At 49.4% G+C, this 26,462-nt stretch overlaps 2 protein-coding genes and 4 long non-coding RNA genes across 46 annotated transcripts; 3 read left to right on the top strand and 3 right to left on the bottom strand.

Annotated features, from left to right (window-relative positions):
- The first annotated feature begins 1,048 nt into the window (after window positions 1–1,048).
- Window positions 1,049–8,179, top strand: LOC118377194 (zinc finger protein ZFMSA12A-like). 14 transcript variants are annotated; one of them, XM_052462767.1, is made up of 7 exons: window positions 1,049–1,217; window positions 1,447–1,697; window positions 1,784–1,986; window positions 3,085–3,208; window positions 4,831–5,560; window positions 6,952–7,069; window positions 7,223–8,179. In XM_052462767.1, exons 4-7 carry the CDS (start codon window positions 3,130–3,132, stop codon window positions 7,805–7,807), a joined length of 1,512 nt encoding a protein of 503 aa, XP_052318727.1. In that variant the 5' UTR covers window positions 1,049–1,217; window positions 1,447–1,697; window positions 1,784–1,986; window positions 3,085–3,129; the 3' UTR covers window positions 7,808–8,179. The 14 variants fall into 14 exon arrangements, with proteins under 14 accessions (XP_052318727.1, XP_052318730.1, XP_052318737.1 ...); XM_052462770.1 differs by having other exon boundaries at window positions 1,074–1,121; XM_052462777.1 differs by having other exon boundaries at window positions 1,095–1,265; window positions 1,539–1,697.
- LOC127907490 (uncharacterized) lies at window positions 3,783–4,854 on the bottom strand. Of its 11 annotated transcripts, none has more exons than XR_008064551.1 (4): window positions 4,723–4,854; window positions 4,288–4,547; window positions 3,923–3,987; window positions 3,783–3,847 (listed from the first exon to the last, which is right to left on the bottom strand). It is a non-coding gene; the product is annotated as an uncharacterized LOC127907490 (long non-coding RNA). The 11 variants fall into 11 exon arrangements; XR_008064550.1 differs by having other exon boundaries at window positions 4,313–4,547; XR_008064552.1 differs by having other exon boundaries at window positions 4,338–4,547.
- A 10-nt stretch (window positions 8,180–8,189) lies between the features above and the next one.
- znf414 (zinc finger protein 414) lies at window positions 8,190–25,093 on the bottom strand. Of its 4 annotated transcripts, XM_052462780.1 has the most exons (8): window positions 24,954–25,093; window positions 24,611–24,734; window positions 18,694–18,807; window positions 15,355–15,460; window positions 14,319–15,187; window positions 12,417–12,493; window positions 8,456–8,596; window positions 8,190–8,360 (listed from the first exon to the last, which is right to left on the bottom strand). In XM_052462780.1, exons 1-7 carry the CDS (start codon window positions 24,954–24,956, stop codon window positions 8,501–8,503), a joined length of 1,389 nt encoding a protein of 462 aa, XP_052318740.1. In that variant the 5' UTR covers window positions 24,957–25,093; the 3' UTR covers window positions 8,190–8,360; window positions 8,456–8,500. The 4 variants fall into 4 exon arrangements, with proteins under 4 accessions (XP_052318740.1, XP_052318739.1, XP_052318742.1 ...); XM_052462779.1 differs by lacking the exon at window positions 12,417–12,493; XM_052462782.1 differs by lacking the exon at window positions 12,417–12,493 and having other exon boundaries at window positions 24,611–24,738; window positions 24,954–25,092.
- On the top strand, window positions 11,384–12,408 carry LOC127907489 (uncharacterized). 7 transcript variants are annotated; one of them, XR_008064540.1, is made up of 3 exons: window positions 11,384–11,515; window positions 11,714–12,087; window positions 12,276–12,408. It is a non-coding gene; the product is annotated as an uncharacterized LOC127907489 (long non-coding RNA). The 7 variants fall into 7 exon arrangements; XR_008064539.1 differs by having other exon boundaries at window positions 11,714–12,183; XR_008064542.1 differs by having other exon boundaries at window positions 11,714–12,217.
- Window positions 15,470–16,656, bottom strand: LOC127907491 (uncharacterized). 6 transcript variants are annotated; one of them, XR_008064559.1, is made up of 7 exons: window positions 16,300–16,656; window positions 16,185–16,245; window positions 16,070–16,130; window positions 15,955–16,015; window positions 15,786–15,846; window positions 15,610–15,731; window positions 15,470–15,555 (listed from the first exon to the last, which is right to left on the bottom strand). It is a non-coding gene; the product is annotated as an uncharacterized LOC127907491 (long non-coding RNA). The 6 variants fall into 6 exon arrangements; XR_008064555.1 differs by having other exon boundaries at window positions 15,786–16,015; XR_008064558.1 differs by lacking the exon at window positions 15,786–15,846 and having other exon boundaries at window positions 15,610–15,785; window positions 15,847–16,015.
- On the top strand, window positions 16,716–18,662 carry LOC127907492 (uncharacterized). Of its 4 annotated transcripts, none has more exons than XR_008064564.1 (3): window positions 16,716–17,029; window positions 17,841–18,065; window positions 18,201–18,662. It is a non-coding gene; the product is annotated as an uncharacterized LOC127907492 (long non-coding RNA). The 4 variants fall into 4 exon arrangements; XR_008064563.1 differs by having other exon boundaries at window positions 18,156–18,662; XR_008064562.1 differs by having other exon boundaries at window positions 17,886–18,065; window positions 18,111–18,235.
- Window positions 25,094–26,462: the final 1,369 nt, after the last annotated feature.

Below are 26,462 nucleotides of genomic sequence, written 5' to 3'. Positions count from 1 at the left end.
TGGTGGTCACTGGCTGGGTCTCTGGTGGTCACTGGCTGGGTCTCTGGTGGTCACTGGCTGGGTCTCTGGTGGTCACTGGCTGGGTCTCTGGTGGTAACTGGCTGGGTCTCGGGTGGTAACTGGCTGGGTCTCGGGTGGTAACTGGCTGGGTCTCGGGTGGTAACTGGCTGGGTCTCGGGTGGTAACTGGCTGGGTCTCGGGTGGTAACTGGCTGGGTCTCGGGTGGTAACCGGCTGGGTCTCGGGTGGTAACCGGCTGGGTCTCTTCTCAGGTGACTCTGGAACTGATCCGATCGGGACATCCTGATGACCTCAAGGCTGTTCAAACACACCTGGATAGAATCACAGCATCTGGTCTCAAACAGGTGAGTGGTTTATCAACTGGGGAGATATTCTGACCAGCCCTTTCTCTTGAACAGTAAGGGGCAGTTGAAACAAGTCCTGGACTAAAAAGCACTTTCAAAGATCATTCTCTTATTTGTTTGCTTTTTAGTCCAGGACTAGGCTGTCTGATCCTTTTATGTGTTGCAGTCAAACGACGCAGCGATTGAATTTGCTGAAGCCAACTTCCTGAAGCTGATCCAGAGCCTCGTGGAAGACCCAGATAGGAGGGAACACTTCTTCAAGGTGAGATAGAGCCTAGTGGAAGACCCAGATAGGAGGGAACACTTCTTCAAGGTGAGATAGAGCCTAGTGGAAGACCCAGATAGGAGGGAACACTTCTTCAAGGTGAGATGGAGCCTAGTGGAAGACCCAGATAGGAGGGAACACTTCAAGGTAAGATATAGCCTAGTGGAAGACCCAGATAGGCGGGAACCCTTCTTCAAGGTAAGATAGAGCCTATCATAGGGCTCCTAACCTCCATGTTGGTGTTTTAATCTCAAGACAGGATGCCGTTTTAAAGTATTGGAACAGTGATCAGACTCCCTTCACTATGGTTGTTGGGTTTCCCCTCTGGGATCTTTCAAGTTTCATCTCTAACTAAGTCCCTAACTTTGACTCTGTCAGGTGGTGTTCCCTGTGGAGTAAGGTCCTAACTTTGACTCTGTCTGGTGGTGTTCCCTGTGGAGTAAGGTCCTAACTTTGACTCTGTCTGTCAGGTGGTGTTCCCTGTGGAGTAAGGTCCTAACTTTGACTCTGTCTTTCAGGTGGTGTTCCCTGTGGAGTAAGGTCCTAACTTTGACTCTGTCTGTCAGGTGGTGTTCCCTGTGGAGTAAGGTCCTCACTTTGACTCTGTCTGTCTGGTGGTGTTCCCTGTGGAGTAAGGTCCTAACTTTGACTCTGTCTGTCAGGTGGTGTTCCCTGTGGAGTAAGGTCCTCACTTTGACTCTGTCTGTCTGGTGGTGTTCCCTGTGGAGTAAGGTCCTAACTTTGACTCTGTCTGGTGGTGTTCCCTGTGGAGTAAGGTCCTAACTTTGACTCTGTCAGGTGTTCCCTGTGGAGTAAGGTCCTAACTTTGACTCTGTCTGTCAGGTGGTGTTCCCTGTGGAGTAAGGTCCTCACTTTGACTCTGTCTGGTGGTGTTCCCTGTGGAGTAAGGTCCTAACTTTGACTCTGTCTGTCTGGTGGTGTTCCCTGTGGAGTAAGGTCCTAACTTTGACTCTGTCAGGTGTTCCCTGTGGAGTAAGGTCCTAACTTTGACTCTGTCTGTCAGGTGGTGTTCCCTGTGGAGTAGGGTCCTAACTTTGACTCTGTCAGGTGTTCCCTGTGGAGTAAGGTCCTAACTTTGACTCTGTCAGGTGTTCCCTGTGGAGTAAGGTCCTAACTTTGACTCTGTCTGTCAGGTGGTGTTCCCTGTGGAGTAGGGTCCTAACTTTGACTCTGTCTGGTGGTGTTCCCTGTGGAGTAAGGTCCTAACTTTGACTCTGTCTGTCAGGCGGTGTTCCCTGTGGAGTATGGTCCTAACTTTGACTCATCGCTGCAAACCCTGGTGTGCCACTTCCTGTCTAGGCTGGAGGAGCTGCTGCCGGTCCCAGACTTCAAACAGGTACACCGTTGGACAGCACTGCTACAATGTCCGAATAGCCGTACTTGTGTTGTAAATGGCAGGCCTTTTAGGTTTGAGAGAATTGACTTCCTATCAAACGTTCTAAAATGGAATATGATTTAAATGTCGTGATGTCATACTCATTTCACCTCTTCATCCATTCACTACGGAGGAACAGTCTTCAACGGCCGATAAGGGGAAGTGCTGTACCAAAATGAACCAATGGCAGGAATTGACGCATTAGATTACGAGTTCTCGGGGGGAGGAGCCTAGTATAATGATATTCTCAGGAGGCGGGGCCTTGAATGTGGCTCTTCTCAGGAGGCGGGGCCTTGAATGTGGCTCTTCTCAGGAGGCGGGGCCTTGAATGGCTCTTCTCAGGAGGCGGGGCCTTGAATGTGGCTCTTCTCAGGAGGCGGGGCCTTGAATGTGGCTCTTCTCGGGAGGCGGGACCTAGAATGTTATTGGTTGCTTACTGCATTTATTTCTACTGAACAGTCTGTTCTAAATAGTATGTAGTGTGATTAGTACACAGTAAGTAGTAGGCCAGACAGATTTGGGACACGGCCGGTGACACTGAGTAACACCAGGTCCATTGTTGCCCATCTTACACTAGTCCGGTGTCAGGTGAGTCGAGATAAAAGGATTTGGACAGAGTTGGGACAAAACGTGGTTATTTAGAATAAACTGGGTGGTTCGAGCCCTGAATGCTGATTGGCTGACAGCCGTGGTATATCAGACCGTATACAACGTATTTTTACATTGGTAACCAGTTTATAAATAGCAATAAGGCACCTCGGGGGTTTGTAGTATATTGCCAATATACCACGGCTAAGGGGTGTGTCCAGACACTCAGCTTTGCGTCGCGCTTAAGAACAGTCCTTAGCCGTGGTATATTGGCCATATACCACGCCCCCTCGGGCCTTACTGCTTACATGACAATTCACTGTTGTAGGGAGAATAACAACTGTAAAACTAGTACAGCTGTATTTCATCATAATATTAGTTTAATTTACAAGCATTTCGCTAAACCCGCAATAACATCTGCTAAACATGTGTATGTGACCTATACAATGTGATTTTATCTTCTTTGTTCAGACTGCGTTGTTGATCAGTGCTGCCCCCTCTGTTCTGGAGGACTACATGCGCTGTGTCTCTCACGGAGAGGACCTGAGGTCTCTGCTACAGAACCAACACTGCCCCGGGAAGCTGCCCAAGAGCGGTAAGCCTCTGTCTGCGTTTCCCATGGCAACCTATTCCCTTTATAATGCTCTACTGTAGTGCACTATATAGGGTCGTAGTAGTGCGCTATATAGGGTCGTAATAGTGCGCTATATAGGGCTGTGGTAGTGCGCTATATAGGGCCGTGGTAGTGCGCTATATAGGGCCGTGGTAGTGCGCTATATAGGGCCGTGGTAGTGCGCTATATAGGGCCGTGGTAGTGCGCTATATAGGGCCGTGGTAGTGCGCTATATAGGGCCGTGGCAGTGCGCTATATAGGGTCGTGGCAGTGCGCTATATAGGGTCGTGGCAGTGCGCTTATATAGGGTCGTGGCAGTGCGCTTATATAGGGTCGTGGCAGTGCGCTTATATAGGGTCGTGGCAGTGCGCTTATATAGGGTCGTGGCAGTGCGCTATATAGGGTCGTGGCAGTGCGCTATATAGGGTCGTAGTAGTGCGCTATATGGGGAATAGGTGCCATTTGGGATGCATATTCTGTCTGACTGTAGATGACGTTCTATAGCATTATATTTCACTAACCGACAGACGACTCACCTTTTCTATCCTACAGACGACTCACCTTTCCTATCCTATAGACTACTCACCTTTCCTCACCTATAGACTACTCACCTTTCCTCACCTACAGACGACTCACCTTTTCTATCCTATAGACGACTCACCTTTTCTATCCTATAGACTACTCACCTTTCCTCACCTATAGACGACTCACCTTTCCTCACCTATAGACTACTCACCTTTCCTCACCTATAGACGACTCACCTTTCCTATCCTATAGACGACTCACCTTTTCTATCCTATAGACGACTCACCTTTTCTATCCTATAGACGACTCACCTTTCCTCACCTACAGACGACTCACCTTTTCTATCCTATAGACGACTCACCTTTTCTATCCTATAGACTACTCACCTTTCCTCACCTATAGACGACTCACCTTTCCTCACCTATAGACGACTCACCTTTCCTCACCTATAGACGACTCACCTTTCCTCACCTATAGACGACTCACCTTTCCTCACCTATAGACGACTCACCTTTCCTCACCTATAGACGACTCACCTTTCCTCACCTATAGACGACTCACCTTTCCTCACCTATAGACGACTCACCTTTCCTCACCTATAGACGACTCACCTTTCCTCACCTATAGACGACTCACCTTTCCTCACCTATAGACGACTCACCTTTCCTCACCTATAGACGACTCACCTTTCCTCACCTATAGACGACTCACCTTTCCTCACCTATAGACGACTCACCTTTCCTCACCTATAGACGACTCACCTTTCCTCACCTATAGACGACTCACCTTTCCTCACCTACAGACGACTCACCTTTCCTCACCTACAGACGACTCACCTTTCCTCACCTACAGACGACTCACCTTTCCTCACCTATAGACGACTCACCTTTTCTATCCTATAGACGACTCACCTTTCCTCACCTATAGACGACTCACCTTTTCTATCCTATAGACGACTCACCTTTCCTCACCTATAGACGACTCACCTTTCCTCACCTATAGACGACTCACCTTTCCTCACCTATAGACGACTCACCTTTTCGATCTTCTTTCCATTGGTCCTGCTTGTCACTGTTCAGTTCCCTCGAGGACAGAGGACCGTCTCCTCGTCTCGTTATCCTTCCCTCCATCACTGAGACTGGCCAATGCCTCGCGCCACAGCGCCCGCGACAGCCCGCCCTTGGAGATCAGAGACGACCAGGGGCTTACGACTGACGGTGCGACTGACCAATGGGCCGAGTTAAAAACAAGTGCGGATAAAAACACTGGAACGGATTCAGTAGAAACCCAAGGATCTGAAGGAGAGGATCACCTGAAGGGGAGACCGAAGTCTGAGGAAGGACGAGAAGCAGTCGTCTCGGAGCACCAATACTCCCTGAGCAGCACTACAGCTGAACACGCCCCATCGTCCACGTCCGGTGTGTCACCCGAGCAGCCGCGGCAGCGCGTGGCCCACAGGTGTCCCCAGTGCGGCCGTTGTTTCATCTACCGCTATGAGATGCTGGAGCACCAGAGACTCCACACGGGGGAGAACCCTTACAAGTGTTCCCAGTGTGGTAAGACCTTCAGAAGGTCCTCGGAGATGTCCACCCACCGCCGAACGCAGTGCTCCAACGCTGCCTATGTCTGTATTAAATGCGGGAGCAGTTTTGGGTCGGTCAGAGAGCGGGTCAGCCACCGGTGTTGTAGACGTGGTTTGGGTCAGGCGGGCCAGTTTGAGTGTCCGCAGTGTGGGAAAGTCTTCAAGTGGCACAACTCAGTGAAGAAACACCTGGCAACCCACTCCACTGACAAGGTCATCAACTGCAGGTATATTATACTGATACCCTGTAAAGAAACACCTGGTAACCCACTCCACTGACAAGGTCATCAACTGCAGGTATATTATACTGATACCCTGTAAAGAAACACCTGGTAACCCACTCCACTGACAAGGTCATCAACTGCAGGTATATTATACTGATACCCTGTAAAGAAACGCCTGGTAACCCACTCCACTGACAAGGTCATCAACTGCAGGTATATTATACCGATACCCTGTAAAGAAACACCTGGTAACCCACTCCACTGACAAGGTCATCAACTGCAGGTATATTATACTGATACCCTGTAAAGAAACACCTGGCAACCCACTCCACTGACAAGGTCATCAACTGCAGGTATATTATACCGATACCCTGTAAAGAAACACCTGGTAACCCACTCCACTGACAAGGTCATCAACTGCAGGTATATTATACTGATACCCTGTAAAGAAACACCTGGTAACCCACTCCACTGACAAGGTCATCAACTGCAGGTATATTATACTGATACCCTGTAAAGAAACACCTGGTAACCCACTCCACTGACAAGGTCATCAACTGCAGGTATATTATACTGATACCCTGTAAAGAAACACCTGGTAACCCACTCCACTGACAAGGTCATCAACTGCAGGTATATTATACTGATACCCTGTAAAGAAACACCTGGTAACCCACTCCACTGACAAGGTCATCAACTGCAGGTATATTATACTGATACCCTGTAAAGAAACACCTGGTAAACCACTCCACTGACAAGGTCATCAACTGCAGGTATATTATACTGATACCCTGTAAAGAAACACCTGGTAACCCACTCCACTGACAAGGTCATCAACTGCAGGTATATTATACTGATACCCTGTAAAGAAACACCTGGTAACCCACTCCACTGACAAGGTCATCAACTGCAGGTATATTATACTGATACCCTGTAAAGAAACACCTGGTAACCCACTCCACTGACAAGGTCATCAACTGCAGGTATATTATACCGATACCCTGTAAAGAAACACCTGGTAACCCACTCCACTGACAAGGTCATCAACTGCAGGTATATTATACTGATACCCTGTAAAGAAACACCTGGTAACCCACTCCACTGACAAGGTCATCAACTGCAGGTATATTATACCGATACCCTGTTGCTGTATGTGGTTGTCCCAAACGGCACCCTATATAGTGCACTAGTTTTGAGATACCGGTCTGTGATTCATGATTTGTTGAGTACACGACATTTTAATGTTTTTCAATCACCTGCCCTATAAGGTGAAGTCAATAACTACATCCCAAATTACACCCTACTCAGGGCACTAGTTTTGACCAGAGCCCCATTATCTATAAGTGAATTCTAGGGAATAGACTTGTCTGTGTGCTAACCTGTGTATGGCCCAGGTACTGTGGGGAGGGACCATTCCTGGGCGTGGCGGAGCTGAGGGCCCACCAGAAGGCCCACGGTGCCGAAGACAAACCCTACAAGTGTAAACAGTGTGGAAAGGGCTTCAGCTCCCAGGTGTTTGTTTTCATTTGTGCATTTTCTTTTCACCAGAGGATAACACACATTTCCAAGACAAGAAAAAGCTGTGTGTATTGTTAACCTAAAAATGGCTTAAGACAACTAATAATATATTTTAAACGTCTAATAAAAATTATTTTTGTTTTTTAGGTCTGGCAAAATAACCACGAGCAACGTCACTCCCAAGAGAGGTCCAAGATCTGCCCCAGCTGTGGAAAGGCCTTCCGGTGTAAAGGAGACCTGAAGCTCCACATGCGGACTCACACCGGCGAGAGGCCGTACCAGTGTACCTACTGCACCAAGCGGTTCTCTGTCAACGGAAACCTGACGATACACATCAGGACGCACACAGGGGAGAAACCTTTCCTCTGCTCTGACTGCGGCAAGGCCTTCTGCTCCGCAGGAGAGCTGCAGATCCACAGGAGAACACACACTGGGGAGAGACCGTACAAATGCACCGTCTGCGAGAAGGGCTTCACCATGGCCAGTAAGGTCACACTTCACATGCGTGTACACACAGGAGTACGACCCTACATCTGCCACGAGTGTGGTAAGGCGTTCTCTCGCGGTGCGGAGTTGAAGAAACATGTTCTGAACCACACTGGGGTGAGACCGTACCCCTGCCATCTCTGTTCCAAGACCTACACCTGTCTAAATCACCTGAAGAGACATTTAAAGACTCACTCTGCCTCCCAGTCGTTGGATGTGAGCAGTGGATCGACTGTAGTAGAATGACCACTTGCAGAGGAAATACGTATTGTGAATATAAAATGTTATTTTCTAATGACTGCTCGTAAGGAGCGATAGTTGGAAGTCGACTGTGTGCAATATACTTCATTGTTAATAATTGGGACTAGGACTCTGCTTCTATTTTTATTTTTTAGAGGAAGTGTAATGTTTGTTTGCTGCTGTTGAGTCTGGGAACAAAGGTCGTCTTCAGTTGAGGCTCATCTAAATATCACCTTTCAGCTTGTTGACATTTCACATGTTTTCAACGTTATCAGCTATGTAAACTATCAAAGTCAGAACTATCATTTTGTGGTCATCTAGTTATGAGGGTGTGTGAATACATCTTCTGCACATTAAAAAAAAAACACTTGAAAATCATTTACCTTGATCAATTTAATTATGTTTATTGAAATGAATCACTTTCACAGGAAAATAAAGTGATAAAACTAGTTCCACTGAACACATATTATTGAACTGGGGTTTCCTCCCATGTGGCGGTCGGGTCAGAGACGGGTATAGGTGCTAGCCTCTGTAGTCTGTGAAGAGGGCACACGGTCATCTAAAATGAAGAGGATTCAGTGAGACTAGGCAACACACCAAATCAGTCCTTATTAACCAGAGGGTTATAATAGACAGTGGTATCTGTGTCGTTACCAGGCTTGGCAGCAGGGCTCTTGTGTTGGCCCTTGATGTGAGCGGTCATCTCCTTCCTGTTTGGGGTGGCGTGGCCACACTGGACACAGCTGTAGCGCCCCCTGGTGTGTTTCCATAGAATACGGCCGTTGAAGGACTGACCTGGAAGGAAGAGGGGTAAACTGTACATTAACCATGGTCCAATCCCAAATGGACTCCTAGACCCTAGTGGAGAGCTGAGTGAATAAACATGGTAGTAGCTCCCTGATAGGCTAGGTAGAAGTTTCACCATATTGCTTGTACCAATCAAATCCTCTCAGGTCTCCATAAGGCGTTTCAAATTGACGCGAGGCGAAAGCAGGTTTAAACACCACAAAAAAAAAGCACAAGGTTTTTGACAAGGGGAAAGTGGAAGCTGGTGAACATGAATCAACATAGAAGGCAGCCAGACACAGCAAAGCCACAAGCCCTCAGCCCTGTACTACAGAAAGCCCTGTACTACTGAAAGCCCTCAGCCCTGTACTACTGAAAGCCCTGTACTACTGAAAGCCCTCAGCCCTGTACTACTGAAAGCCCTGTACTACTGAAAGCCCTCAGCCCTGTACTACTAAAAGCCCTGTACTACTGAAAGCCCTCGGCCCTGTACTACTGAAAGCCCTGTACTACTGAAAGCCCTGTACTACTGAAAGCACTCAGCCCTGTACTACTGAAAGCACTCAGCCCTGTACTACTGAAAGCCCTGTACTACTGAAAGCCCTCAGCCCTGTACTACTGAAAGCCCTCAGCCCTGTACTACTGAAAGCCCTCAGCCCTGTACTACTGAAAGCCCTGTACTACTGAAAGCCCTGTACTACTGAAAGCCCTCAGCCCTGTACTACTGAAAGCCCTGTACTACTGAAAGCCCTCAGCCCTGTACTACAGAAAGCCCTGTACTACTGAAAGCCCTCAGCCCTGTACTACTGAAAGCCCTGTACTACTGAAAGCCCTCAGCCCTGTACTACTGAAAGCCCTGTACTACTGAAAGCCCTCAGCCCTGTACTACTGAAAGCCCTGTACTACTGAAAGCCCTCAGCCCTGTACTACTGAAAGCCCTCAGCCCTGTACTACTGAAAGCACTGTACTACTGAAAGCCCTCAGCCCTGTACTACTGAAAGCACTGTACTACTGAAAGCCCTCAGCCCTGTACTACTGAAAGCACTCAGCCCTGTACTACTGAAAGCCCTCAGCCCTGTACTACTGAAAGCCCTCAGCCCTGTACTACTGAAAGCCCTCAGCCCTGTACTACTGAAAGCCCTGTACTACTGAAAGCCCTGTACTACTGAAAGCCCTCAGCCCTGTACTACTGAAAGCCCTGTACTACTGAAAGCCCTGTACTACTGAAAGCCCTCAGCCCTGTACTACTGAAAGCACTGTACTACTGAAAGCCCTCAGCCCTGTACTACTGAAAGCACTCAGCCCTGTACTACTGAAAGCACTCAGCCCTGTACTACTGAAAGCCCTCAGCCCTGTACTACTGAAAGCCCTCAGCCCTGTACTACTGAAAGCCCTCAGCCCTGTACTACTGAAAGCCCTCAGCCCTGTACTACTGAAAGCCCTGTACTACTGAAAGCCCTCAGCCCTGTACTACTGAAAGCCCTCAGCCCTGTACTACTGAAAGCCCTCAGCCCTGTACTACTGAAAGCCCTCAGCCCTGTACTACTGAAAGCACTCAGCCCTGTACTACTGAAAGCCCTCAGCCCTGTACTACTGAAAGCACTCAGCCCTGTACTACTGAAAGCCCTCAGCCCTGTACTACTGAAAGACCTGTACTACTGAAAGCCCTCAGCCCTGTACTACTGAAAGCCCTGTACTACTACGTCTGCGGTGGAAGGTGGCAGAGCGGAGTAGTGTTTGTCAGACCAGGTCTTCTCTCACACATCTGAAAGGTTTGGCCTACAAAAAACCCCCACAAGTGTCATGGGACTCATCTGAGGGTAACCCAGACCAATTAAATGGAAGTAGTTTTGTGCCAAACAAATAATGAGCGGTTAAATATATGTCTTAAAACAAAAACTTCTTTCCTCTTTACAGGGTATTCAGGCACCGTGGCTTTTTACACGTTACAGACTTCTAAAAACAGATTCAATTGTTTTTTCTCCCTCAATCTACACACAATACCCCATAATGACAAAGCAAAAATAGGGTTATAGAATTTCGCAGAAGTATTAAAAATAAAAAGGTTTTCAGACCCTTTACTCAGTACTTTGTTGAAGCACCTTTGGCAGCGATTACAGCCTGGAGTCTTCCTGGGTTTGACGCTACAAGCTTGGCACACCTGTATTTGGGGAGTTTCTCCCATTCTTCTCTGCAGATCCTCTCAAGCTCTGTCAGGTTGGATGGGGAGCGTCGCTGAACAGATATATTCAGGTCTCTCCAGAGATGTTTGATCGGGTTCAAGTCAGTTTTTTTGTTGCCATTTCTGAATGTGTTATTCTATAATATTTCGTCTGGGACTTTTAGAGGTTAATAACTCTGCTGGTGAATGCACACTGGGCTGTGAATCTGGGAGGCAGACAGGTTGAGCAATCAGCCACATGATGGATCCATTAGGTGATTGGTTAGGCAGGAAAAGGGAAGCCAAGTTAGCAGGAAGGGGAGAGGGAGGAAGCCAATAACGCAGTTAGCATTGGAGGAAGAAGCAGGAGAATTCCATTGGATATGACCAGAGGGCAGTTTAGTGGTCTCTCTCTAGTTGTGTGTGTTTAGTGGTCTCTCTCTAGTTGTGTGTGTTTAGTGGTCTCTCTCTCTAGTTGTGTGTGTTTAGTGGTCTCTCTCTCTCTCTCTAGTTGTGTGTGTTTAGTGGTCTCTCTCTCTCTCTCTCTAGTTGTGTGTGTTTAGTGGTCTCTCTCTAGTTGTGTGTGTTTAGTGGTCTCTCTCTCTCTCTCTAGTTGTGTGTGTTTAGTGGTCTCTCTCTCTCTCTCTCTAGTTGTGTGTGTTTAGTGGTCTCTCTCTAGTTGTGTGTGTGTTTAGTGGTCTCTCTCTCTCTCTCTCTAGTTGTGTGTGTTTAGTGGTCTCTCTCTCTCTAGTTGTGTGTGTTTAGTGGTCTCTCTCTCTCTCTAGTTGTGTGTGTTTAGTGGTCTCTCTCTAGTTGTGTGTTTAGTGGTCTCTCTCCCTCTCTCTCTAGTTGTGTGTGTTTAGTGGTCTCTCTCTCTAGTTGTGTGTGTTTAGTGGTCTCTCTCTCTCTCTCTCTAGTTGTGTGTGTTTAGTGGTCTCTCTCTCTCTCTAGTTGTGTGTGTTTAGTGGTCTCTCTCTCTAGTTGTGTGTGTTTAGTGGTCTCTCTCTCTCTAGTTGTGTGTGTTTAGTGGTCTCTCTCTCTAGTTGTGTGTGTTTAGTGGTCTCTCTCTCTAGTTGTGTGTGTTTAGTGGTCTCTCTCTCTAGTTGTGTGTGTTTAGTGGTCTCTCTCTAGTTGTGTGTGTTTAGTGGTCTCTCTCTAGTTGTGTGTTTAGTGGTCTCTCTCTCTCTAGTTGTGTGTGTTTAGTGGTCTCTCTCTCTCTCTAGTTGTGTGTGTTTAGTGGTCTCTCTCTCTCTCTAGTTGTGTGTGTTTAGTGGTCTCTCTCTCTCTCTAGTTGTGTGTGTTTAGTGGTCTCTCTCTCTCTAGTTGTGTGTGTTTAGTGGTCTCTCTCTCTCTCTAGTTGTGTGTGTTTAGTGGTCTCTCTCTCTAGTTGTGTGTGTTTAGTGGTCTCTCTCTCTCTAGTTGTGTGTGTTTAGTGGTCTCTCTCTCTCTCTAGTTGTGTGTGTTTAGTGGTCTCTCTCTCTCTAGTTGTGTGTGTTTAGTGGTCTCTCTCTAGTTGTGTGTGTTTAGTGGTCTCTCTCTCTAGTTGTGTGTGTTTAGTGGTCTCTCTCTCTCTAGTTGTGTGTGTTTAGTGGTCTCTCTCTCTCTAGTTGTGTGTGTTTAGTGGTCTCTCTCTAGTTGTGTGTGTTTAGTGGTTTCTCCATGTCTCACCTGCGCTCCATCTCTAGTTAACCTGTGATTGGCTGGAGGAGGAGAGGTCCATCTGTGTCTTAGAGACCCCGGAGCGTCTGGCAGGACAGTGCAACACGATAAAACACAATTCACTCATCACTGCAATCAGCACGTCTGTCTGTTTCATCCAGGGATCTCCAACAGGACTAGCCTGGTGGTCCCAGATCTGTTTATAGATCCGTGTAGCCCCCAACTCCTATGGTCGTTGCAGTTGACTATAGCACAAACAGATCTGGGACCACGAGTCAACATGAACTAACGTGGACGTGAATTCCAAGCAACTTTTGAACGAAACGTTCTTTACATATTTACCCATTAGAAGTGGTCAGAAAGGGACTTCTTATGACCTTCATTTGACCTTTATTTAACTAGGCAAGTCAGTTAAGAACAAATTCTTATTTTCAACGACGGCCTAGGAACAGTGGGTTAACTGCCTTGTTCAGGGGCAGATCGACAGATTTGTACCTTGTCAGCTCGGGGATTTGAACTTGCAACCTTTCGGTTACTAGTCCAACGCTCTAACCACTAGGCTACCCTGCCGCCTCTACACTCTAACCACTAGGCTGCCCTACCACCTCTACACTCTAACCACTAGGCTACCCTGTCAAAAGTTAGTTCACAACTACTCATTCCAGGGTTTTTGCTTTACTTTCTACATTGTAGAATAATAGTGAAGACATCACAACTATGGAATGACACATATGGAATCATGTAGTAACCAATAAAGTGTTAAACAAATTTAAATATATTTTATATTTGAGATTCAAATAGCCTTTACCTTGATGGACAGCTTTGCATACTCTTGTCACTACATGATTCCATAATGTGTTATTTTATAGTTTTGATGTCTTCACTATTATTCTACAATGTAGAAAATAGTAAAAATAAAGAAAACCCCTTGAAAGAGTAGTTGTTGTAAACCTTTTGACCCGTTTTACCCCAGCCTACCATTCAGACATCACTGGAAAATAAAACGGTTGAGTTTGATATCATTTAATACTTGTTTTTTTCTCTTCTTCATTATCGCATTATGTAAATGATGTACCATCTAAAACGCAGCGGTCTGAAGGGAGGCCCCCCCCCTCCCCATCTAAAACGCAGCGGTCTGAAGGGAGGGTCCCCCCCTCCCCATCTAAAACGCAGCGGTCTGAAGGGAGGGCCCCCCCTCCCCATCTAAAACGCAGCGGTCTGAAGGGAGGGCCCCCTCCCCATCTAAAACGCAGCGGTCTGAAGGAGGGTCCCCCCCCCATCTAAAACACAGCGGTCTGAAGGGAGGGTCCCCCCCATCTAAAACGCAGCGGTCTGAAGGGAGGGCCCCCCCTCCCCATCTAAAACGCAGCGGTCTGAAGGGAGGGGTCCCTCCCCATCTAAAACACAGCGGTCTGAAGGGGGGGCCCCCTCCCCCTAAAACCCATCTAAAAGCGCAGGGAGGGGGCAGCGGTCTGAAGGGAGGGGTCCCCCCCATCTAAAACGGGTGGGTGGGGAGGGGGCAGGTAGGTCTGAGGGTAGGGGGTGGGTGGGTCTAAAACGGGGGGTGGGTAGGGTAGGGGTGGGGGTAGGGTAGGGGGTGGGTGGGGTGGGTAGGGGTAGGGGGGGGTAGGGGTGGGGGGTGGGTAGGGGTGGGTAGGGTGGGTAGGGGGTAGGGGGTGGGTGGGTAGGGTAGGGGGTTGGTGGGTACGGTAGGGGTTGGTGGGTACGGTAGGGGGTGGGTGGGTAGGGTAGGGGGTTGGTGGGTAGGGTAGGGGTGGGTGGGTACGGTAGGGGGTGGGTCAACGTTGAGCACCTCTCGCTCCTCAAAAACGGGCTGCGGGCAAAAAGTAATTGAAACCAAATAGAAATTACAACATTTCCCTGAGATTCAACCAAACAAGCTGTTATCACCTTGGTTCTTCCTCCAGCGAGCGTTGGAGCCGGGCGGGGTGGAGGGCTGGGGGGGCGGAGAGGAAGGTAGAGCCGAAGGGACGGGCCTGGGGGGCCTCTGCTGTTGTTGCTGCTGTGGCGCCGGTCCAGAAACTTCCGGTGGAGATTGAAGGTACTGTGAGAAGGAGTGAGGCCTGGGGGCTGGGGGCTGGGTGTCTGACAATCCCCCACCACCTCCCTCCTGGAGGGAGAAGGCTCCAGGGAGCAGGGCCGTGAGGCCTGGGGGCTGGGTGTCTGACAATCCCCCACCACCTCCCTCCTGGAGGGAGAAGGCTCCAGGGAGCAGGGCCGTGAGGCCTGGGGGCTGGGTGTCTGACAATCCCCCACCACCTCCCTCCTGGAGGGAGAAGGCTCCAGGGAGCAGGGCCGTGAGGCCTGGGGGCTGGGTGTCTGACAATCCCCCACCACCTCCCTCCTGGAGGGAGAAGGCTCCAGGGAGCAGGGCCGTGAGGCCTGGGGGCTGGGTGTCTGACAATCCCCCACCACCTCCCTCCTGGAGGGAGAAGGCTCCAGGGAGCAGGGCCGTGTTGAGGTCCAGGCCGAGGAGAGATCCATCCTCTGGGGGCTGGTAGGGGGAGGGAGCCCGGGCAGAGAGATGGTCAGACCCGGTAGACCCATGGACAGGGTGGGAGGGCTCGGACTCCATGGGCTCTTGCTGCTGTGGGGTCTCCTGGTCTGTAGCCATGGGAACAGCAGCATCGGGGTCAGGGTCCGGCTTGACCTCTGCCTGCTCGCCAGCCTTGGCCTTGCTCTTGGCTACCTTAGCACAGGTGTGGAGGTGTTTGAGGAGGGCGCGGTAGGAGCGCAGCTTGGACCGACAACTCTGACACCTGGCAGAGACAAAGAGGGGAATCAAGACAATAATCACACTTGTCAGAGGGACATCTGGAAAATGATGAGTAGCACTGAGTATCTCTTCGTGCGCACACGCACACACACACACACACACACACACACACACACACACACACACACACACACACACACAAATACCTACAGGAAGTACGTATTGGGCTTGTGGTGTTGTCTCATATGTTCCATCAGATGATGCATGCTGGGAAAGGAGCCATTGCAGCCAATGAAGGAGCAGAGGAACACTTTACCTGGAGGGAGAGAGAGCAGACTGCTGTGATATACCTGGGCACCCTATCCTGCTCTGAGGCATTATCTGAGCAGACTGCTGTCTACTGTGATATACCTGGGCACCCTATCCTGCTCTGAGGCATTGTCTGAGCAGACTGCTGTGATATACCTGGGCACCCTATCCTGCTCTGAGGCATTATCTGAGCAGACTGCTGTCTACTGTGATATACCTGGGCACCCTATCCTGCTCTGAGGCATTATCTGAGCAGACTGCTGTCTACTGTGATATACCTGGGCACCCTATCCTGCTCTGAGGCATTATCTGAGCAGACTGCTGTGATATACCTGGGCACCCTATCCTGCTCTGAGGCATTATCTGAGCAGACTGCTGTCTACTGTGATATACCTGGGCACCCTATCCTGCTCTGAGGCATTATCTGAGCAGACTGCTGTGATATACCTGGGCACCCTATCCTGCTCTGAGGCATTATCTGAGCAGACTGCTGTGATATACCTGGGCACCCTATCCTGCTCTGAGGCATTATCTGAGCAGACTGCTGTCTACTGTGATATACCTGGGCACCCTATCCTGCTCTGAGGCATTGTCTGAGCAGACTGCTGTGATATACCTGGGCACCCTATCCTGCTCTGAGGCATTATCTGAGCAGACTGCTGTCTACTGTGATATACCTGGGCACCCTATCCTGCTCTGAGGCATTGTCTGAGCAGACTGCTGTGATATACCTGGGCACCCTATCCTGCTCTGAGGCATTATCTGAGCAGACTGCTGTCTACTGTGATATACCTGGGCACCCTATCCTGCTCTGAGGCATTGTCTGAGCAGACTGCTGTGATATACCTGGGCACCCTATCCTGCATCCTAAACTACATCCTTCCAAGGCGATTCTCTCCTGGCTATCATCCTGGTAAGTCACCACTCTCTCCTTGCTGGCCAGGTGTTTGCCTTGGTTGGGTTTATTGGTTTGCCTTGGTTGGGTTTATTGGTTTGCCTTGGTTGGGTTTATTGTGGGTCTTAGTGCTGGCCAGGTGTTTGCCTTGGTTGGGTTTATTGTGGGTCCTAGTGCTGGCCAGGTGTTTGCCTTGGTTGGGTTTATTGTGGGTCCTCCCAGTGCTGGCCAGGTGTTTGCCTTGGTTGGGTTTATTGTGGGTCCTAGTGCTGGCCAGGTGTTTGCCTTGGTTGGGTTTATTGTGGGTCCTAGTGCTGGCCAGGTGTTTGCCTTGGTTGGGTTTATTGTGGGCCTAGTGCTGGCCAGGTGTTTGCCTTGGTTGGGTTTATTGTGGGCCCTAGTGCTGGCCAGGTGTTTGCCTTGGTTGGGTTTATTGTGGGTCCCAGTGCTGGCCAGGTGTTTGCCTTGGTTGGGTTTATTGTGGGTCCTAGTGCTGGCCAGGTGTTTGCCTTGGTTGGGTTTATTGTGGGTCCCAGTGCTGGCCAGGTGTTTGCCTTGGTTGGGTTTATTGTGGGTCCTAGTGCTGGCCAGGTGTTTGCCTTGGTTGGGTTTATTGTGGGTCCTAGTGCTGGCCAGGTGTTTGCCTTGGTTGGGTTTATTGTGGGCCCTAGTGCTGGCCAGGTGTTTGCCTTGGTTGGGTTTATTGTGGGCCTTAGTGCTGGCCAGGTGTTTGCCTTGGTTGGGTTTATTGTGGGTCCTAGTGCTGGCCAGGTGTTTGCCTTGGTTGGGTTTATTGTGGGTCCTCCCAGTGCTGGCCAGGTGTTTGCCTTGGTTGGGTTTATTGTGGGTCCTAGTGCTGGCCAGGTGTTTGCCTTGGTTGGGTTTATTGTGGTCTTAGTGCTGGCCAGGTGTTTGCCTTGGTTGGGTTTATTGTGGGTCCTAGTGCTGGCCAGGTGTTTGCCTTGGTTGGGTTTATTGTGGGTCCTAGTGCTGGCCAGGTGTTTGCCTTGGTTGGGTTTATTGTGGTCTTAGTGCTGGCCAGGTGTTTGCCTTGGTTGGGTTTATTGTGGGCCCTAGTGCTGGCCAGGTGTTTGCCTTGGTTGGGTTTATTGTGGGTCCCAGTGCTGGCCAGGTGTTTGCCTTGGTTGGGTTTATTGTGGGTCCTAGTGCTGGCCAGGTGTTTGCCTTGGTTGGGTTTATTGTGGGTCCCAGTGCTGGCCAGGTGTTTGCCTTGGTTGGGTTTATTGTGGGTCCTAGTGCTGGCCAGGTGTTTGCCTTGGTTGGGTTTATTGTGGGTCCTAGTGCTGGCCAGGTGTTTGCCTTGGTTGGGTTTATTGTGGGCCCTAGTGCTGGCCAGGTGTTTGCCTTGGTTGGGTTTATTGTGGGTCCTAGTGCTGGCCAGGTGTTTGCCTTGGTTGGGTTTATTGTGGGTCCTAGTGCTGGCCAGGTGTTTGCCTTGGTTGGGTTTATTGTGGGTCCTAGTGCTGGCCAGGTGTTTGCCTTGGTTGGGTTTATTGTGGGTCCTAGTGCTGGCCAGGTGTTTGCCTTGGTTGGGTTTATTGTGGGTCCTAGTGCTGGCCAGGTGTTTGCCTTGGTTGGGTTTATTGTGGGTCCTAGTGCTGGCCAGGTGTTTGCCTTGGTTGGGTTTATTGTGGGTCCTAGTGCTGGCCAGGTGTTTGCCTTGGTTGGGTTTATTGTGGGCCCTAGTGCTGGCCAGGTGTTTGCCTTGGTTGGGTTTATTGTGGGCCTTAGTGCTGGCCAGGTGTTTGCCTTGGTTGGGTTTATTGTGGGTCCTAGTGCTGGCCAGGTGTTTGCCTTGGTTGGGTTTATTGTGGGTCCTAGTGCTGGCCAGGTGTTTGCCTTGGTTGGGTTTATTGTGGGTCCTAGTGCTGGCCAGGTGTTTGCCTTGGTTGGGTTTATTGTGGGTCCTAGTGCTGGCCAGGTGTTTGCCTTGGTTGGGTTTATTGTGGGTCCTAGTGCTTTGTTTTTTGCATCTTTGACCCTCAGTAAGGTACACCAGCTGGAAATACAATATTTTTGGTTATGGAAAAATATATTTCACTGCAGTTTAGATGGTACAATGATTCTGTACACAATACTTCCTTGTTTTGTCACAAAAACTTTAATTATGTGAACTAATAGAATTTCAGCAACCAGGAAACGACAGAGCGATTTCTGCATAGTGCAACTTTAACCTGACTATAATAATTGTAACTGTCCTCAGTGATGTTTTTTTGTATCCACACACACACGCGCAGCAGTTCAGGTACTTCTGAGTCTACCTTTATCCAATAAGGAAACCTTCTCTCCTCCAAGATCCAGGAAGTTGTATTCTACGAGCTTACCTGGGAGGGACTGAGTGGGGATGTGATTCTGATGGTCCTTGATGTGTTTGGCCAGGCTGTCTGTGTCCGTGTAGACACGATGGCAGCCGTATAACGTGCAGGGCATTCTCTGACCTATAGAGAGAGAGGAAACACAACAGCGTGCTTCTTTTAAAATGTTTTAAAACAGTTGCAGTCGATAATATTGTTCAGCGACAACACGTTTGTGGCTTTCGTTTACACACAGGTGTTCGGAGACGGCTAATTAGCACAGGTAGTCCTCCCTGTCTTCTGTCTGTTTTCCGTAAACATGCTGTAGCATGTAATATGTGAGAACTCTAACCCTATAAAACGGTTTTAAGTCCTTTAAACCTTTTTGTTTTTTACAAAATAATTTCTCACTAATATGAAAGAAGAAACTACGTGACCAAAGTATACTGCTCATCAAACCTTTCAATCCAAAATCATGGGCATTAATATGGAGTTGGCCCCCCCTGTCCTGCTATAACAGCCTCCACTCTTCTGGGAAGGCTTTCCACTAGAGGTTGGAACATTGCTGCTATAACAGCCTCCACTCTTCTGGGAAGGCTTTCCACTAGATGTTGGAACATTGCTGCTATAACAGCCTCCACTCTTCTGGGAAGGCTTTCCACTAGATGTTGGAACATTGCTGCTATAACAGCCTCCACTCTTCTGGGAAGGCTTTCCACTAGATGTTGGAACATTGCTGCTATCACAGCCTCCACTCTTCTGGGAAGGTTTTCCACTAGATGTTGGAACATTGCTGCCATAACAGCCTCCACTCTTCTGGGAAGGCTTTCCACTAGATGTTGGAACATTGCTGCTATAACAGCCTCCACTCTTCTGGGAAGGCTTTCCACTAGATGTTGGAACATTGCTACTATAACAGCCTCTCCACTCTTCTGGGAAGGCTTTCCACTAGATGTTGGAACATTGCTGCTATAACAGCCTCCACTCTTCTGGGAAGGCTTTCCACTAGATGTTGGAACATTGCTGCTATAACAGCCTCCACTCTTCTGGGAAGGCTTTCCACTAGATGTTGGAACATTGCTGCTATAACAGCCTCCACTCTTCTGGGAAGGCTATTTCACTAGATGTTGGACCAGTCTGTCCACATCACCCCCAACCCCAGAACCAGTCTGTCCACATCACCCCCATCCCCAGAACCAGTCTGTCCACATCACCCCATCCCCAGAACCAGTCTGTCCACATCACCCCATCCCCAGAACCAGTCTGTCCACATCACCCCCAACCCCAGAACCAGTCTGTCCACATCACCCCCATCCCCAGAACCAGTCTGTCCACATCACCCCCATCCCCAGAACCAGTCTGTCCACATCACCCCCATCCCCAGAACCAGTCTGTCCACATCATCCCCAACCCCAGAACCAGTCTGTCCACATCACCCCCAACCCCAGAACCAGTCTGCCCACATCACCACCATCCCCATCCCCAGAACCAGTCTGTCCACATCATCCCCATCCCCAGAACCAGTCTGTCCACATCATCCCCATCCCCAGAACCAGTCTGTCCACATCACCCCCATCCCCAGAACCAGTCTGTCCACATCACCCCATCCCCAGAACCAGTCTGTCCACATCACCCCCAACCCCAGAACCAGTCTGTCCACATCACCCCCAACCCCAGAACCAGTCTGTCCACATCACCCCCATCCCCAGAACCAGTCTGTCCACATCATCCCCAACCCCAGAACCAGTCTGTCCACATCACCTCCATCCCCAACCCCAGAACCAGTCTGTCCACATCACCCCCAACCCCAGAACCAGTCTGCCCACATCACCACCATCCCCAACCCCAGAACCAGTCTGTCCACATCACCCCCATCCCCAACCCCAGAACCAGTGTGTCCACATCACCCCCATCCCTAACCCCAGTCTGTCCACATCACCCCCATCCTTGCTCATCTACCTCAGCTACCTTTTTCTCAAAAAAATGTACAACACAATTATCCTTGTCTACAAAGCCCTAAATGACATCAGACCCGCCTACCTGTCAGACCCTCCATGCACCCTACATTCAAGCCCTGCCAAACTGCGCCACCTCCATGCCCCCAGGACCAGACTCCTCCATGCCCCCAGGACCAGACTCCTCCATGCCCCCAGGACCAGACTCCTCCATGCCCCCAGGACCAGACTCCTCCATCCCCCATGCCCCCAGGACCAGACCTCCATCCCCCATCCATGCCCCCAGGACCAGACTCCTCCATGCCCCCCCCAGGACCAGACTCCTCCATCCATGCCCCCAGGACCAGACCAGACCCATCCATGCCCCCAGGACCAGACTCCTCCATGCCCCCAGGACCAGACTCCTCCATGCCCCCAGGACCAGACTCCTCCATGCCCCCAGGACCAGACTCCTCCATGCCCCCAGGACCAGACTCCTCCATGCCCCCAGGACCTCCATCCATGCCCCCAGGACCAGACTCCTCCATGCCCCCAGGACCAGACTCCATGCTCCTCCATGCCCCCAGGACCAGACTCCTCCCCGGGACCAGACTGCCAGACCCCAGGACCAGACTCCTCCATGCCCCCAGGACCAGACTCCTCCATGCCCCCAGGACCAGACTCCTCCATGCCCCCAGGACCAGACTCCTCCATGCCCCCAGGACCAGACTCCTCCATGCCCCCAGGACCAGACTCCTCCATGCCCCCAGGACCAGACTCCTCCATGCCCCCAGGACCAGACTCCTCCATGCCCCCAGGACCAGACTCCTCCATGCCCCCGGGACCAGACTCCTCCATGCCCCCGGGACCAGACTCCTCCATGCCCCCAGGACCAGACTCCTCCATGCCCCCCAGGCCCCGACCAGACTCCTCCATGCCCCCGGGACCAGACTCCTCCATGCCCCGGGACCAGACTCCTCCATGCCCCGGGACCAGACTCCTCCATGCCCCCGGGACCAGACTCCTCCATGCCCCCGGGACCAGACCAGACTCCTCCATGCCCCCGGGACCAGACTCCTCCATGCCCCCGCTAGGACCAAAAATAAAATAAAAGTTCTCCTCCATGCCCCCGGGACCAGACTCCTCCATGCCCCCAAGGGTTGACCAGACTCCCAGGCCATGCCCCCTAGGGTAAAATGTAAAAAAAAAATAAAATAAATAAAAATGTTTAGACTTTGACCTCCATGCCCCGTCAAGATGGTGATGTTCTAGTCTTTTTTAAACTCTTCACTGACTTGAGTCATGACCCCCCTCCCCCAGAGTGACCAGACCTCCTCCATGCCCCCTGAACTAGGTTTACCAGACTCTCCATGCCCCGGGACCAGACTCCCTCCATGCCCCGGGACCAGACTCCTCCATGCCCCCGGGACCAGACTCCTCCATGCCCCCGGGACCAGACTCCTCCATGCCCCCAACTGAAATACGGGACCAGACTCCTCCATGCCCCCGGGACCAGACTCCTCCATGCCCCCCCCCAACTGGGACCAGACGCTCCTCCATGCCCCCTTAGGGACCAGACTCATCCATGCCCCTTGGACCAGACTCATCCATGCCCCTTAGGGACCAGACCCCCATGCCCCCCTTAGGACCAGACTCCTCCATGCCCCCCTTAGGGACCAGTCCCCCATGCCCCCTTAGGGACCAGACTCCTCCATGCCCCCCTTAGGGACCAGACTCCTCCATGCCCCCAGGACCAGACTCCTCCATGCCCCCAGGACCAGACTCCTCCATGCCCCCAGGGATTTTTAATCCCCGTCCCCACAGGAGGCCTTTTGGTAGGCCGTCAGTGTAAATCAGAATTTGTTCTTAACTGACTTAGCTAGTTAGATAAAAAATAAAATAAAAGTTCTGACACCTCCCAGATGGTAGTGTGAGGTCCAAAGCATCATCATCATCTGACAAGCTACAACTCTGTCGTTCTGCCCCTAAACAAGGCAGTTGACCCCACTGTTCCCAGGCCGTCATTGAAAATAAGAATTTGATCTTAACTGACTTGCCTAGTTAAATAAAGGTAAAATGTAAAAAAAAAAAAAAATATGTTTATTGTTACTTTGACACAAGCGTCGCTATGTTGTGTCGAATCAGTAGTTTTTTGAAAACAGCATCGGAACGTCAAGATGGTGATGTTCGAAACTAGTCTTTTTTTAAAACTCTTCACTGACTTGAGTCATGACCCCCCCCCTCCCCCCAGAGTGACTCATTCATTTGACCTGCTGTACACTGGGTAGGCTGGACACATTTTTCAGATATGCACTGAACTAGAGTTTATGCCGTCGAGCCCAGTTTCATAATATTACCATATGTCCCAAATGCTTGTAGTTTTTTAGGAAATCACTAAAAAAAACAGGCATTATTTTGGTGCTTTTTCACCCTACCAGCTCGCCTTACAAACATTCTATTCCCAGTTTATTGTGTCACAATGCCTGCTTCTCGATAGTTGACAATGAGACCGGTCGTCCCATTGTTTCCTATAGGGGACATATAGGTATGTCTGTCTATTTCAACAAATATCTCGTAATGTATATATTTAGATTTTTTTCCCCCCCAACTGAAATACCTTTTGCCCTTGGAACGCTGAGCAGCCTCCCCCCCCCCAACTGAAATAACTTTTGCCCTTAGAACGCTGAGCAGCCCCCCCCCCCAACTGAAATACCTTTTGCCCTTAGAACGCTGAGCAGCCCCCCAACTGAAATAACTTTTGCCCTTAGAACGCTGAGCAGCCCCCACCCCCAACTGAAATACCCTTTGCCCTTGGAACGCTGAGCAGCCTCCCCCCCCCAACTGAACTGAAATTTTTGCCCTCTTAGAACGCTGAGCAGCCCCCCAACTGAAATACCTTTTGCCCTTAGAACGCTGAGCAGCCCCCCAACTGAAATACCCTTTGCCCTTAGAACGCTGAGCAGCCCCCCCCCCAACTGAAATACCTTTTGCCCTTAGAACGCTGAGCAGCCTCCCCCAACTGAAATACCCTTTGCCCCCCCAGAAATACCCTTTGCTGAGCAGCCCCCCAACTGAAATAACTTTGTCCTTGGAACGCTGAGCAGCCCCCCCAACTGAAATACCCTTTGCCCTTAGAACGCTGAGCAGCCCCCCCCCCCAACTGAAATACCCTTTGCCCTTAGAACGCTGAGCAGCCCCCCCTTGCCCTGAAATACCCCCCAACTTTGCCCTTAGCAGCCCCCCACTGAAATACTGCCATTAGCAGCAGCCCCCAACTGAAATACCCTTTGCCCTTAGAACGCTGAGCAGCCCCCCCCAACTGAAATACCTTTTGCCCTTAGAACGCTGAGCAGCCCCCCAAACTGAAATAACCTTTTGTCCTTGGAACGCTGAGCAGCCTCCTCCCATTGTTTTCATACGGAGGGGCATTCTGGTATATTTCGCCTAATATCAGACAATGTGTATATTTACATTTTTTTCAAATCGGGCACCATTTAAAATCAGAATAATCTCCTCTTTCTATTTACATATTGTTGGGCAGCGTAATCTGCGGTCATCGATCGCTAGACCAGAAACAGTCCAAAAATGCCATTCGTTTCTTACTTCCTTGTTATGCAGACATAAGCACTATTGGCACCATCGAGGTGCGGATGTTTACTTTCTACACGAATTGTTATTTTTCAGTTTCGTTTCAAAAACCCAGATGGTAGTTGTAAAATAAAAAGAGATACATTTTTGTGTCAGAGAAGAGGCTCTGCAAACGTAAAAACACCATTAATTTGCTATGGGATCGCGCTACGGTTCCAGCTCAGTCAACTTTCTTTTGTCACGTTTCAGCCTCGGATGAATTCTGACTCGCGTTCTTTTGTCCAAATTAAAATTTAAAAGAAATTAGTCGAACAATTCGTTCTTTTGACGATTCAAAAAAGATCAGAAGCAGTCAAAATAGCTTGAAGCTCCGTTATCAATCGTCCCTATTGATTATAGTAAAATGTGTCATTGATGCATAAAACCTTGTGTCGTGTTGCTGGTAGGCTGCAGTAGAGGTGCAGAGGCCATCCCCGTAGACATGGTGGTGGGGGACGAGCGGTCAACTGGCGGTACGGGAGAAGACGACAGCAGTCTCACTAGTTCAGACTACCTAAAACAAATTAATCCATGCTGTTATATCAATATAAAAGGACATGTAGCTAGTTATGCATGTTAGGTTAACTATATTCATTCCTTGGCCAGTCAAAACAGTTACAGACACTTTTCGGTAGCTAGTTTATTAAACTAAACATAACAATAATATATATATATATATAAGATACCGAAATTATTATCTAGCTATGTAACCAGACAAATAACTCTTACCATAGCCCATTTGCAAATAGGATTATCAATATTTATCGTTGATCATTTTGTGAGCAAGAAGGAAAACGTTGATGGGTTCCTTTACCAGCGTCTCGTCCGCAACATCAAAAAAGTACTTCCGGGTTACGGAATTTCGGAAATGTTCAAAGAAAAAGAAAATATGTAATATGTTTTTTTTTTAAGTGGCGATTTTAGCATGTAAATCTTGTTGGGGCAAACTAAATAAATAATAATAATTTAAAAAAAAAACATGTTCGATGCATGCCAGCAAAGACACTTACACAACACTAATACACGAACTGCACTATAACCGCGACAAGCGGTGCCCACAAACTGCTGCATGTACACTAGATAGCGGTAAATTGCCGCACATTGCGAATTGAATATGGGCGTGCCAGCAGCATATGGTGCTTCAAAAATTCAGCATTGCAAGTTTGTATAGAGGTCTGGTTACTAAATGGGTACACAGTTCAATAGTAATATCCTCTAAACCCCTCTGGCGGCAAAACACACTTTGCTGCCCTGTTTCCAATTGTCCACATGGCTGGGAAAACCTATTAAAGTTAATAAATACATGTTGAAAATGTTTTTTAAAAAACCCTCATTTATTATTAGCTAACTAACTCAAATGAGCTGCTAAATGAGGTAGCTATCTAGACAACTTCACATACTGTATAGATAGCTAGCTAAGTGAATGAAATATCACCAGCTACCTAGCCTTCTGTAGCTCAGTTGGTAGAGCATGGCGCTTGTAACGCCAGGGTAGTGGGTTCGATTCCCGGGACCATCCATACGTAGAATGTATGCACACATGACTGTAAGTCGCTTTGGATAAAAGCGTCTGCTAAATGGCATATATTATATTATATTATAACTTCATATTAACTAGCTATCTTGATGTATTTATCACTGTAAAAAAAACAAAATCCGAAAGCATTTGTAGGTAGCGAGCTAACAGCCATGGAGGAGGGTGAAAGGACAGCAGCCCCAACTGTCAAGGTGAGAGAGGAGACTATTCTGGATAGGGCAGGTACTTTTGTGTAGTTCCTATTCTTATGAGGACGGCAATAATAGTAACATAAAACTCACTGTGGTGTAATTTAACGAAGTCTGTTTCTTGTGAGGTTTTCTGTCCTCAGATATAGAGAGCTATGAAAGCCTGTCTGTATATGAAGAGGTCCGTCCCAATGAAGAGCAGTGGTTCTCAGTCCTGGGGACTCAAAGGGGCCTGTCTGCATATGAAGAGGTCCGTCCCAATGAAGAGCAGTGGTTCTTAGTCCTGGGGACTCAAAGGGGCCTGTCTACATATGAAAAGGTCCCAATGAAGAGCAGTGGTTCTCAGTCCTGGGGACTCAAAGAGGCCTGTCTGCATATGAAGAGGTTCGTCCCAATGAAGAGCAGTGGTTCTCAGTCCTGGGGACTCAAAGGGGCCTGTCTGCATATGAAGAGGTCCGTCCCAATGAAGAGCAGTGGTTCTCAGTCCTGGGGACTCAAAGGGGCCTGTCTGCA

Source organism: Oncorhynchus keta, chromosome 15 (genome assembly GCF_023373465.1).
Source record: "Oncorhynchus keta strain PuntledgeMale-10-30-2019 chromosome 15, Oket_V2, whole genome shotgun sequence".
NCBI lineage: Eukaryota > Metazoa > Chordata > Actinopteri > Salmoniformes > Salmonidae > Oncorhynchus > Oncorhynchus keta.
Note: the sequence above shows the minus strand (reverse complement) of the source record. Positions and strands in the feature narration are given on the sequence as shown.

Coding starts and splice junctions, on each gene's coding strand:
- LOC118377194 (XM_052462767.1), top strand. CDS start 3,130: ATGCGCTGTGTCTCTCACGGAGAGGACCTGAGGTCTCTGCTACAGAAC. Junction 3,209..4,830: donor CGGGAAGCTGCCCAAGAGCG/GTAAGCCTCTGT, acceptor GTCACTGTTCAG/TTCCCTCGAGGACAGAGGAC. Junction 5,561..6,951: donor GACAAGGTCATCAACTGCAG/GTATATTATACT, acceptor TGTATGGCCCAG/GTACTGTGGGGAGGGACCAT.
- znf414 (XM_052462779.1), bottom strand. Junction 18,808..24,610: donor TACCAGCAACACGACACAAG/GTTTTATGCATC, acceptor CTCTCTCTATAG/GTCAGAGAATGCCCTGCACG. Junction 15,461..18,693: donor CCCCACTCAGTCCCTCCCAG/GTAAGCTCGTAG, acceptor CTCTCCCTCCAG/GTAAAGTGTTCCTCTGCTCC.